At 39.1% G+C, this 12,979-nt stretch overlaps 1 protein-coding gene and 1 long non-coding RNA gene across 2 annotated transcripts in view; one reads left to right on the top strand and one right to left on the bottom strand.

The window, feature by feature from the left end:
* Positions 1-1,733: 1,733 nt before the first annotated feature.
* The window catches only part of ppfia3 (PTPRF interacting protein alpha 3), a 46,198-nt gene continuing 34,952 nt past the window's right edge, over positions 1,734-12,979 (bottom strand). Inside the window, exons 19-32 of the mRNA XM_060891859.1 lie at positions 12,615-12,748; positions 12,244-12,395; positions 11,666-11,759; positions 11,301-11,382; positions 10,940-11,140; positions 10,184-10,246; positions 8,438-8,464; positions 7,005-7,180; positions 6,660-6,757; positions 4,774-4,949; positions 4,404-4,472; positions 3,893-4,055; positions 3,488-3,546; positions 1,734-3,128 (exon numbers count right to left, since the gene is read on the bottom strand). Of these exons, the coding sequence (XP_060747842.1) occupies positions 3,500-3,546; positions 3,893-4,055; positions 4,404-4,472; positions 4,774-4,949; positions 6,660-6,757; positions 7,005-7,180; positions 8,438-8,464; positions 10,184-10,246; positions 10,940-11,140; positions 11,301-11,382; positions 11,666-11,759; positions 12,244-12,395; positions 12,615-12,748 (1,482 nt within the window). The 3' untranslated portion in view covers positions 1,734-3,128; positions 3,488-3,499. The remainder of the gene's footprint in view (positions 3,129-3,487; positions 3,547-3,892; positions 4,056-4,403; positions 4,473-4,773; positions 4,950-6,659; positions 6,758-7,004; positions 7,181-8,437; positions 8,465-10,183; positions 10,247-10,939; positions 11,141-11,300; positions 11,383-11,665; positions 11,760-12,243; positions 12,396-12,614; positions 12,749-12,979) is intronic.
* On the top strand, positions 3,054-4,068 carry LOC132860650 (uncharacterized). Its single transcript, XR_009649866.1, has 2 exons — positions 3,054-3,568; positions 3,915-4,068. It is a non-coding gene; the product is annotated as an uncharacterized LOC132860650 (long non-coding RNA).

The following is a 12,979-nucleotide window of genomic DNA, read 5'->3' as shown; positions in this document are numbered from 1 at the left end:
TAATAAACTTAATATTGCACACAATAATATTTTAGAATCAACTTGGTTAACTATACAATGTTAAACACTAATGGAACTGATGCTAAATAAACAGATCCTGTTCATCACCGTTGGAAGCAGATCTGGGAAACAAGAACCAGAGATGGGGGACTCGAGTCATATGACTTGACTCGAGTCAGACGTAAGTCACAAATTTGAGACTTGAGACTTGCTTGACAAATATTAAAAAAAGACTCGATTTTGACTTGACTCTGACTTGAGTTAAATGACTCAGAGATGGAGGACTCAATTTGACTTGAGTCAGACTTAAGTCGCAAATTTGATACTTGAGACTTTCTTGACAAATATTTAAAAAAGACTCGACTTGATATTGACTTGACATTCATGACTTGAGACTTGACTCAGACTTGAGTTAAATGACTCAGAGATGTGGGACTCGACTCGAGTCAGACTTAAGTCGCAAATTTGAGACTTGTTTGACAAATATTAAAAAAAGACTCGACTTGACTTTGACTTGACATTCATGACTTGAGACTTACTTGTGACTTGCACATGTGTGACTTACTCACACCTCTGACAAGAACTGAACTCTCCATGGGAGTTTTGACCAATTTGGCATAGCGCTTGATGCTAAGTGTAAACACCATGTCATTTTAGCCACACAGTCTTTTTTTAAAGTCATTTTACTTCTTACAGATCTGAGAGAAATGTGGACTTGTGACACTTTTGTGTTGTTTGCCTTTAAGTTGGCTTAAAGTCTGAAGATCAGTTCTTTAGATTTGTGTATGAGGCTAATGCAGCTAACATGTATGATCATAGCATCATATTTAGCATTAAGCAACTGTTTGATGATTTAAAGAAGTTCCAGGAGAGATCATATAGATAGCATAGGACCCATGACAGTGGGGTTAGCGCTTGATGCTAAGTGTAATTTTAGCCATACAGAATACATTTTTTAGAAATTGACCAACTGATCTGAGAGAAAGTTCTTCTGTCTTTTTTGCATCTGTTCTGGAGCTTTGGGGCTAACGCGGCCAACAAGTACAATAGTGATTATAGCATCCAGTTTAGCATTAAACAAGTGTGTGATGATTTAAAGAAGATCCAGAAGAGAACATTTTGATATGTCTGAGGTAGTTGTGAATATCATAGAACAATGACAGCTAGCGTTAGCGTTTGATGCTCTGTGTAATTACAGTGTCATCTTAGCCACTCAGAATAAATTTCTTGGTCATTTCACAACATATCTGAGAGAAAAGTCAAGTTTCTGATAACTTAACATTATTTATGTTAAGTGCAATATCTTATCTGTTTACTACCTCAACTAAATAGTATTTTACTGAATCACTTATGTTAATGTTTATGTTCTTTTATATTAGCTTTTTTTCTTTTACCTTTTTATGCACCATATGGACTCGCACTTAATTTTGTTGTACCCTGTGCAGAATTCTATCTATCTATCTATCTATCTATCTATCTATCTATCTATCTATCTATCTATCTATCCATCCATCCATCCATCCATCCATCCATCCAACCATCCATCCATCCATCCACCCATCTAGCTACATTATGCTGTGACCCGTGTTAACAGCAACAGAGCATTTATTCTCTCTCTCTCTCTCTCTCTCTCTCTCTCTCTCTCTCTCACTCACACACACACACACACAAGCATGCAAAGAGACAGCATGAATTCTTAATGAATATATTTGCACATGTACAAATACCTTTGTTTTTTTTTTTGTTTTTTGCAAACATACATACATGTCCTCAGTCTTAGGGTTGCAGCGAATCAACAACGGTCATTTACACAGCGGAACACATACTCACGTACGCACACGACACACGAAACCCGATACATGCTCTAGAGTCGCTCTGAGCGGATCACAAACACACCGAGATGACCTGAGGTACCGTTCAGGACCGCTTTATTTTAATTTTCACATCCTCCGTTATATAGCGTCAGTCGCTTTATGACTTTTTATTTCACAGGTGGCGCGTTGGATCCGAGTCGCCGTCATCCTTGGCGCCGTTTCGTTTGAAATCATAACACAAGTTTGTCCTCAAAATTTTACACATTACAAGTAGCATAATTTCATATGACCATGTTTTTCATATGTTTTTTTTTTCCTTTTTAGATATTTTACGCTTTGTACTAGATAAAATCAAACGTACAGTCAGAATTAGGTAATAAATGAACATGTACATACGGTTGTTCGATACATACATAAATAAAATAAATATAGTTATCATACAAAATCAAAAAAATAAAAATGAAAATACACACATTGTACAAATTGTTCCCCAGGCTCTCGATGTCGTCGTATGATAATGTACATTTATTTTAGATTCTGAATTCACATGGTCTTATTCCCCAAAGGTTTGAGTCGTTGTTCGATGTTCGACATGCATCGCAACACAGAAGAAATGATTCAGTTCTCGTATAATTTCGTTCTCTTTTTTTCCTCTGCGCTTCGCTCTTCGTCCTCTGTTATGGCTTGGGGAAATCCAGTAATGCTTTTCAGCATGAGGTTCCTCGCACGGTGGGTAGCGGAGACACCGCCTTCCGTTACGCTTGACCCCTTACTCTCTCTCTTCTCTTTAATGATGTCGTCTGTCTGCGCTACCTTCCATCCTGTCTGGGTGGAAAATGATAAATACAACCCTGGGTGAGAAAAGGGAGAAGAAAAAAAAAGACAGCTGCTTTCTTTTTTTTTTTTTTGATTCAATCCGGCAAAATGGGCCCGGTGCACAGGGCTGGTCCAAATAAAAGAAGGAACAAGGAGAGAAAGAGGCAGCTTTGATTAAACCGACAACTGAGGGGCATCATGGCACAGACAAAGAAGGGACGAGAGAACGACAGAGCGAAAGATAAAAAGAGTCCTCCAGTCCCACGCCAGTCTGAGTGTCCTCATTGTCCTTCCTATCTCATACATTCGTCACGTCTTTAGTCCTTAAGTACTTTTTTATTTTTAATCTTCCTCCAATTTCCACAGCTCCATCTTCTGTTATTGCAGAATAGTTCAGACCAGTGGGGTTTTTTTTTTCATGTTTTCGAAATGTATATAATCATTGCTTTTTTCCCCCCTCTCTCCGCACGTTTCGCAGTCATGTGCCAACGGCGCCCCCTGTGGAGAGACACAGTACGTCAGCGTCAGCATCAGGGCTCGCGTGACCTGGATTTAATTCACCCACCAGCGCGTCGGCAGAGATTTGCCTGGAACCAGGAATTCTTACAAGCTACTAAAGATTTGAGCATAATTTATTACAACAACAGCGGGGAGAACACAACGAGGTGGCTCCAGAACACGAGAACCCTTTAGACATGTGGAAACTGTAGCTCAGGTCATTACATTATTAAAGACTCGTAAACTAAAGCCAAGCATACAATCAAAGCATTCCTGTCATGCTTGTAAATGCAGAGCACAAATTTGTATGTGTGTGTATGTGTGTGTGTGAGTGTGAGGTGGTTGACTTTACTGCGCACCTTTTGAGGACTTCAGCAAGAGTATGTTCTCACTGATGCTGACTCGCCCCTTGGAGAAACTGCAGAGAAAGAGAAGAAGAGGTAAACACCTAAACACTACTGTTAGAATGTTCTGCATGAAAGGAAGCATCTCAGATATTACACCATCAGTACTCAGTACTCAGCAAACCTTTGTACACGAGAAAGTCGCCAGTGTGACGTTGTACACTCTTACATCAAGACCTTTAAGGAGCACATCCAGTTCACAGAACAAGAGCCTCACTAACTAGGTTCCGTAGGTCAATAGAACAGAACCTGACAGAACTGTAGATCTGAAGCTGTGATGTTCGGCTGTGCTACTGTCTGCTCTGATGCTGGATGTATGAGGTTTAGCTCTGATGCTGGATGTATAACTGAGCATCGTACCTTCACTCTGAACCTTCCGCAGAGTCACGGACGGAGTGGATATGGCAGAGGCGCGGAAGTTAGCAGGCAGCGTCTCTGAAGAATCTGAGGTCACTCCTCTCAGGTCCTTCTCACGGAACATCTTCCTCCAGGACGGAGAGCGAGTGAACGTCTTGGTGCCGTCCTGAGAGAGAGAACCGCAAGTCCATCAACACTTAATGGAGTGTGTTTCAAATCAAACAGACACAAACTGCAGAACCGTGAACATCTGAGGTTAACAACAGCCTTTGTTGCAAATCCTGCTTAAGTCGACAAAATGTCAGCGTATGAGTCGGGATGCAGTGTTGATGTTTATTTCCAGTATGGTGGAAGTGATGGATGTTACTAAGTCCTTATTTGCTAGTGGTATCTACATTCCAGAGTATTCTTTCTTGTTATTTACAGATTTTATGCTCAGTTATAAATAACATATAATATGTTGTGCGTTAATACTCATGAGTTCAAGTTCAACACGTGTCACATGACCGCTCACCTCATCTGGCCTCCGCTCGGTTCCCATGGCGATCAGGGAGTTGTACTCTTTCTCCAGGAGTTGGCGTGCCTGAGAAAGTGTAGTAAAATATTCATCGCAAACTTTTGCACCACGTCAGTCATATGCACCTATTTCACACTGCTCACTTAGTGAATCCATGTAAGGTTAAAAAACATTGGAAAGTATTTTATATCTTTGGAGATGTTTCTCCAGAGGTGAGATACAGAAAACGAAACAATGACAAAACACAGAACAGGTGAACACAATAGGACAAGAATGACCATGACTGGAGGAAGGGTGGAGACATCGGTCCAACTAGAGCAACCTCTCTCTCTCTCTCTCTCTCTCTCTCTCTCACTCACTCACTCACCTGTGTATTCTGGTTGGGGATCTGCAGGAGCAGGGCCAGGTCGGTGTAGTCAAAGGTGTCGTCCAGGGCGAGTAGAGCTCCATGCACACCGCTCTCAGCCAGGTTATCTGCAAATTCCTTCAGACCAATGGACTGAACCCAGCACATCACCCGCTCGTTCGACCAAACCATCACATCTGTGCAGCACAAAAAAAACACTTCCTTGACGTCTTTCTTACCTCTGCTGTAAATCTGATCTAAAGTTTTATTATGTCGCTTCACACCGACTTCAGTAAATTGTAAAGTTTCATGTTGAACTCCATGTGGTCTTTTACATCATTACCACATTTATCAGACTGTATATTTATAATCACACCCCCAGTGTCACCCATATGAGGATGAGGTTCCCCTTAAAACCACCTAAGGGAGTTTTTCCTCCCCACAGTCACCTGAGTCACCTCAGACTTGTTCATTAGAGATAAATACAAACACATTTAAATCTATCTAATATTAATCTTGAATTTTGTATTCTATTAATCTTTATATTATTCTTCATAATAACCTTTTGCTCTATGTTTATGTTCCGTAAAGCTGCTTTGAGACGATGTCGATTGTAAAAAGCGCCGTACGAATAAATTTGAATTGAATTAAATATGTAGATTTACACAATCACATTCACATTATAAAGATGTTGTACATCAATGAAACATGTCACAACGTTGTACCTTTAACCGCACAACCATATTAGCTTTAGCTAACCTTATTAATGTATTTAGGTATAACACAACGTCTCGTATGTTAAGCGTGTTCCTCCTTTTGTTTCTTTGCGTTCAGCAACCTGATTCTTTTTTTCTTCCTGTTCCAATGATGAAGTTTTCTGAATCGCATTTAACCTCCATGTTGATGATAAAGTTTGTTGAGCAGAGACTGACCTGCAGCTAATAGCATGTTATTTGTTATTATGGCTAAATGCATGCTGGGAAACCTCCCTTCCTCTCTCCACACACTTTAGTTTAAATTGTGTCTCTCAAGTGGTTCTTTTGTAGAGTTTCCTGAGCGAAGCCGAGCCTCAGCGCCGAACTGTTCTACGTATCGGAGTTTGTAGACAATAGTACATGTGAGAAAACGTTTCTGTTTGGGCGTAACGGAAATCGCTGTACATTTCCTGATTCAATCAGAAGGCAGAAGAAATTCCTGAATCGAGCTGCATAACATACTCTGAAATATCCGACTTGTGAGAAATATTATTACAAAATGATGCACGATATGCAGAAAAGTTCAAAAGTATTGGAACTTTTAATTATATGCGCATGTGGGGTGTTGTTTATAATTATAATAAATAAATAAATAAGTTCATTAATTCTGAATTCAACTAATTAATGTAGTTATGTAGAATTAAAGTAGAATAAGATTAATAACTATGTAAAAAAAAAAAAATTCCAATATAATCGGATGTGGTGGTTCTTTGGGATCGGCTGCTTTGGAAGCCATAATGTTAAAATGAAACAAAAGTAATTAATGTGATAAATATTAATACTTATAATACTTTTCTTAAACTTTTGTCTCTCGCTTTAATTCAGATTCTTTTTACATTTTAAAGCAAAGTAAAAAACATAATTTCTTCAGTCTACATTTTCTATCCTTCATTTGTTTCAGGTTAAAAGGTGAGGGTTTGTGTTTAAAGTCTTTGGTTTAGATGCCATCAAAAATACATGTAGATGAAGTTTAAATAAACTAATAAATAGACTTCCTCTGTGGAAATATGGACTCAGCTTTGGGACTCGAATCGCCGAATTCTGGATATGGGAATCAGTGGATAAATATGGCAGAATGACAGAATTCAAATAAATCATTTATTAGCATAATGATAAAGGGAGGATTTGGGGAATTTTTGTTAGAAGAGAGACCTTTATTCTGGTGTTGGCTCTCGTCTCTCTTCCTCTCCAACTCCTTCCGGTCGTAGTTCAGTCGCTTCAGACACATGATGCCGTAGTGCAGACTCACCCTGAGGTCACAGGGTCAACAAGATGGATCAAAGATGAAGACCAAACGTGTTGATAAATTGTATGTATAAATGACACTCGTTTAGCATCAAACGTTAATCCTGTCCAGACGTAACAGCTCAATAATCATTAACAGGAAGCGTCACAAATCCATTTCACATGTTTTGATATCTTATTCTAACAGTGAAGTTCTTCCTCTTTAATAGCCACCAGGTCATTTCTGCACATGGTTACAGGTGTTTGTTGTACCTGTGGAAGCTGTCCACCATTTTGAGTTGTCCACGCAGCTCTTTCTTGGTGAGGTGGTCCAGCATGCGGGCGTCCACCAGAGACTCCATGAAGTAGCTCCGGTACTGTGGCAGACCCAGACTGGGCAGCCAGTCGTTCCCCACCCACTCATGGTTCATATCACCGTAAGCCAGAATCTAACAAACACACACACACACACACACACACACACACACACACACACACACACATTCATTAAATAATTTTCTATAAACTATAACTATAAATGCTTGCTTACTAATAAAAAAATCAATAAGTGTTAATATATATTTTCAGTTTTGTCAGTTGTCTATGATCATGCTAATTTATGATTTATTCTAGCATAGTGGAACATGTTTTTTAAATACTGGTGCCAAGATAAAATGTCAAAATAACTAGCTAGCTATCATAAGTTTACACTACGGATTTTTTGGTATTAGATTTTACATATTGTTCTTTTATATATTCATAGTTTTCACCGTTAACGCTACCTAAGCTAGTATAAACAAACAAAAAAATACAGGTTTAAAACAACAACCTGTTATTCTACAGTTTTTTTTTTACTGCTAGCTAGCTAGCCAAACATAAATTTTGAGAAGATGTCTTTAGGTACTTCCGGTGGTTAAATTAGCTAACTAGCTACCATAAGCTAACACATCAGGATCAGTAATGAAAATCAATGTGTTTTATATATTTTATGTTTAATAAGGAATTGATAATGATGCTAAGTTATGCTAGCATAGCAGTAAAGTGTTTTTTTTTAAATACTGGAGTCAAGTTAACCGCATGTTAAAAGATGAAAGTGAACTTAAACGCTAGACTAGCACAGCTTACACCAATACTGTACATCAAGCCATTTCTGAATTTCTTATTTTGATAAGAATATAATAAATTAATTAACAGTTTTCACATTTTGAACATCGATATTAAAAAACACCTGAAGTGAAACCTGTCTGCTGATGAACTGAATCGACGACTCACTGAACAAAGAGCTTCTGTACATACAGCACTGATATTCCAGAGGATGATAAATTGTGGAAGACCAAAATAACATCTCAGAAACTCTCTATTTTCACCTATTTAAAGTTAATTCATAAGATCTGATTTTTAACTAATTAACTATTAATTAACTAACTATTTGACAAACTAATTAATATATTATATGAAGGAGAAATGATTTTTTGATGTATAATTAATTTATTTAGTCAGCTCTATGTTTATGAGATTATTTTTACAGACTAAAGGTGATGGCGTGTTGTGTTTTTGTTGTGTTTATTTGCCAATGGTTTGCCTCTTAAACTAGTGCAAATGTGTTTAAAAAAAAGGCACAAGCTATGTGATAGTCCTAAGAAGGTATTTAAGGACCACACACTAAGGAGTTTCTGAAAATGATCTGAATTGCTGCACTGACGTACCTGATCCCAGCTGAACTCCTTCAGCTCCTGCACAGGTGAGGAGTTAGAGAGAGACACGTGGAGAGGAGAGGATAAAAAGCGGCAGGAGCAGTGGGAAAGACACGCCGATGGAAGGGTAGAAGAAGAAGGAGGGATGTCGAGGGAGGACAGGAAGAAAGGGAACAAAGGGAGGAACAGTTTGTTAGTGACCGGGTCATTAGGTGGAAGCAGCGTGTACGCTACGACAGAACTCTGAGGGAAAAGCAGAAGATGCTTAACACTAAAGCCTAGTGAGGACACACAAAGAGGGACAGACAGAGAGAGAGAGAGAGAGAGAGAGAGAGAGAGAGAGAGAGAGAGAAAGTAAGAAAGAGAGAGAGAGAAAGAGAAAGAAAGAGAGAGAAAGATAGGATCAACACATATCCAACAATCTCCCTTTAATCTCTTTACTCCTGCTGGTCTCTGTCTCTCAGCAAGACTTTACACCACTTTGTTTTCATCACAGATCAAACTATAAATTATATTAAAAAAAAAAGCCAAACACACAAAAGTGCACTAATTAAAACCATTAGCTGCATCTCAAACACTTCTAAGTGTTTATTTTACAGTAATGTCCTTTCTGAACAAAAAACTCTCAGATTATGTAAGAGACATTAATCAGACTCGTCTTAATGGTTATTGTTAACATTTCACCCCACCATCATACTGAAACATCAAAATCTGCCATGAGGAACCGACACATTTTATTAAACTACCATTAGAGGCCACCAGAAATGCACTAAAATCCATTAATGACCACCAAAACTCCATTATGTAATGTAACTTCATGAGTTTCTTTTGAGGTAAATGTTTTTTTTATCAGATTATAAAATATATCCATTAAAATATAAATCATTAAAGTCTACCAGTAGTAATCTGTAATGGTTTCTAGTAGGTCATATACCTGACTAAGTCTATGTTTAATGGTTTCCTGTTAGGTTCTGGTTAATTTCCTGGTTACTGTTAGCATAAAATCAGATAAAACATCAGGAACCATTAAAGACTATGGTTAGAGTCCACAAGAAACCCCTTAGAACCCATCAAGAACCACCAGAAATCGGCTTTAAAATTACACGTGATCATAATTTCCAACGCTAACTCTAACTAGCTAAACAAAAAAACAGGGGCTTTATGGAAACATCATACAAAACAAGTACCTTCTGGAGTCAAAATAGCTAGCTATCATTAGCTAACTCGACAGGATTTCTGAAAAGATTTTAAAAAGATTTTAGAGAAAAGAAGAAAAGATTTTATATCATATTTACTGCTAATTATAGCTAGCTAACATAAACAAACCTGACTGGTCTGAGAAAATGCCTTTAAGAAATTCTGGCTAGCTTTCATAAGCTAACTGGACAGTATATTTGAGAAGATTTTAAAAGTTGCAATCGTACACGCCAATCTTTTATCTAGCTCTCGCTAGCTGAAATGAATAAACATGACTAACCTGACAGAAAAGGAGAGACTGAGTAGATTTTTAAAAAAGTTTTTATTATATGTTTTCAATGCTAGCTATCATTAGCAATCCTGACTGGTTTGAGAAAAAGTACCACTTGAGGTCAAAATTGCTAGCTAGCTATCATGGGCTAGCAAAGGTGATTCTCATTGTTTTCACTGGAAGCTCTGACTAGTTAACATTAATAACTAACTGTTGAATAACACTGCATGGATGTAAAGTATTTTGTTCCTTGTTAAGAGAATTAAAAACAATGAAAAATAGGTACTAACTGGTTTGGTGGCTGCTGTGAGAGACTCCATTTCAGCGTGCGTCATCCACACGTTACTGGTCGACTACAAGCACAGAAACAAACAGGACATTGGTTCTCTTTTACTGGACCGTTTCATATACATATATATGACATACATATGCAGCCAAAGTCAGTCAAACTCTGCCCTTTTGTGTGTTCTCCGTCTCCCTCTGTGTGCTTTATCTGACAGGTGAGAACACAGCCATCACGCTCAGGTGAGGAACTTTTGCAGAAGAAAGTGAATCGACTCTGAATCGACTCACCCTGTGAAAATGAATCAAACAGGCTGTGTATTCTGGGTTGCAGCGTTTATTTTAACTGTAGAGAGCTATAGAGAAAATAATCGAAGAATCAGAGATGACGTGTACAAAAAGTTTTAATATAGTCGTCTATATAATTATACGTTATTATAATATATAATTATTTAGCACCAGATCCACTTCCTCCGTGATCAGATGATTTCTGTGATTTAACAAACGCTCAGTAAGCTGTTTATTGCCGTAGTTCTGACCAACACAGTTTTACGTGGATGTTTTAAGGCCTAAACACGACTATCAGCTCTTTTTTTTCGCTTTATTTAATTATGTGCTGTGGGAAATCAAACCAAACAGCAAACGAATCAAAAGAATCAATTTTGTTCTGATTTAAATTCAGCACACAGTATGCAAGTTCACTTTGTGTGTATAAATGTAGTGTGTTTGTGTGTGTGTGTGTGTGTGTGTGTGTGTGTTCGTACAGAGCGGGTGCTGGCCGGGGCAGATGGGCTTGTGAGTGACACCATCTCCTGGATGGCGAGGCGCAGTTTGAGGCGGTGCAGTGGGTTACTGATGCCGATCTCACGCTGGATCTCTGTGTCGGAAAGATTAGCCATGATCGCTCCACTCTTCACGTTAGCACGACATGCTGCCACGTACCATGCTGGCATGCCCACCCACAACTGAGAGAGAGAGAGAAAGAGAGAGAGAGATACACAGAATAAATACAGTAAGAAATAGAAGATGTGTGTAATTAAAAGGCAAGATGTCCAGATGTTTAAACAGATGTCACTAATGTTTGACTTTTATTGATTTATTTCTATGTAAATAAAGAGTCCGAACCTCCAGCCAGGACACCACGGTGGGGCCGTCCCAGGAGGCGAAAGGGAGCCCCTGACGACACGCCTCCTCCAACAGCTCGTGTCTTAAAGAAAGAAAGAGACAATGAGATTCTCGCTTTCATAAAATGACACATTTTTATTTCAAAACACAACCAGATTAAGAGATTGTACAGAAAGAAAAAGGGAAATTAAATAACAAACAGTACAGTGTTTAGATCTGGCATACTGGTCTCTACATAGAAGAGAGACCTCGAATTGTAAAAGGTCCACATTTAGATCAAACGTCCACGATATAGAGCATCATATCAGAACACAGTGAGAGATTTGAGACACAGCCCATTTTGAGAATCAGAGAGACAAGTGTACTTCTTCTTGCTGCGGCGGTCCTTGTCCACAGGTCCGGCCATCTTGGTGAGACCGAGCGGGTCAACGGAGCCCAGATCATCCGAGGGAGTGGACGCTGGAACAGAAGACGAGGCTAAACTTAACTTCATGTTCAAAGTGGTTAGTCGTGGACATGGACACTGGATACCCCAATAAATGTTTCTATACTTATACTATATTAGAGTTTCTTTCATTTCTGCTCAACATGTCCCTGTCTCTTTGGTCAGTCACCTATCCCTAATGTCCCTGTCTCTCCTGCACCTATCCTTTATATCTCTGTCCTTCATTTCTGTGCCCTTTATATGTATCTACAATGCTTTAACCCTTTATGTACCCATCATGTCCCGGTCCCTTCTGTCCTTTTCTCTTGGGTCACTGCCCTTGATCTCTTGGTCTGCTATACCACTGTCTATTGTCTCTTCCTATCACATCTCTGTCCTTTGTATCTCTGCATGTCCCTTGAGTCTCTGCCCCTTATGTCCCTGTCCCTTGTGTCTCTGCCACTCATATCGGTGTCCCTTGTGTCTCTGCCATTTGTCTCTGTCCTGTCCCTGGCTCACCCAAAGAGGTGGACTCGCGGCCAGGCTGTCCCATGCGTCCCTTCTCCTTCTTTCCAAAAAGACGGCCAATGGAAGACTTGATGCTTTTCTTTTTGCTGGCCTTGTGGAGAGAATCCTGACTGCTGTTAGAGCTGCTGCCATCTGCTGAGAGGCTACATGGACAAGAGATGGACAGAGAGAGAGAGAGAGAGAGAGAGAGAGAGAGAGAAACAATGAGACATACCTTTTTAAATAACCTGCATTTTAGGGTTTCAGGACAGTTGAACTGAACATGTTTGCTATCTTTTATACTACAATATCTTTGTTTAATTCTTTCTAGGTTTCACATTTTTAAAAAGTGTATTTGTTTCTTGTTAAGGCGTCACACTGACCTGCGAAACTCACGGCTGTCGTCCAGCATGGCCCCGGGGTGGGTGTGGCTCATTCTGTCCAATCGCAGTGCACGAGGGGTGGGTGGAGGGGTGGAGTCCAGCAGGGCCAGGGACCTATCGTCTTCCTTATTGTTCTGAGAAACGAGACGAATCAAATCCCGAACTTTAATCAGACAATTTGATGAATCTATAAATAATATTTGGTCAAAAAATGTAGATGCTATCAATGACGTCATCTACAGGATAAGATCCACCTTTTTAAATCATGTCTGATGAAAAAAAATAAACAAGTTGCTTCACGGTGTAATGTTTTGAGTATTTTTAAAGGTGCTAGTTTAGTTAAGTGTTAAGTTTTTGTAGTTTTA

This window comes from Tachysurus vachellii, chromosome 18 (genome assembly GCF_030014155.1).
Source record: "Tachysurus vachellii isolate PV-2020 chromosome 18, HZAU_Pvac_v1, whole genome shotgun sequence".
NCBI lineage: Eukaryota > Metazoa > Chordata > Actinopteri > Siluriformes > Bagridae > Tachysurus > Tachysurus vachellii.
Note: the sequence above shows the minus strand (reverse complement) of the source record. Positions and strands in the feature narration are given on the sequence as shown.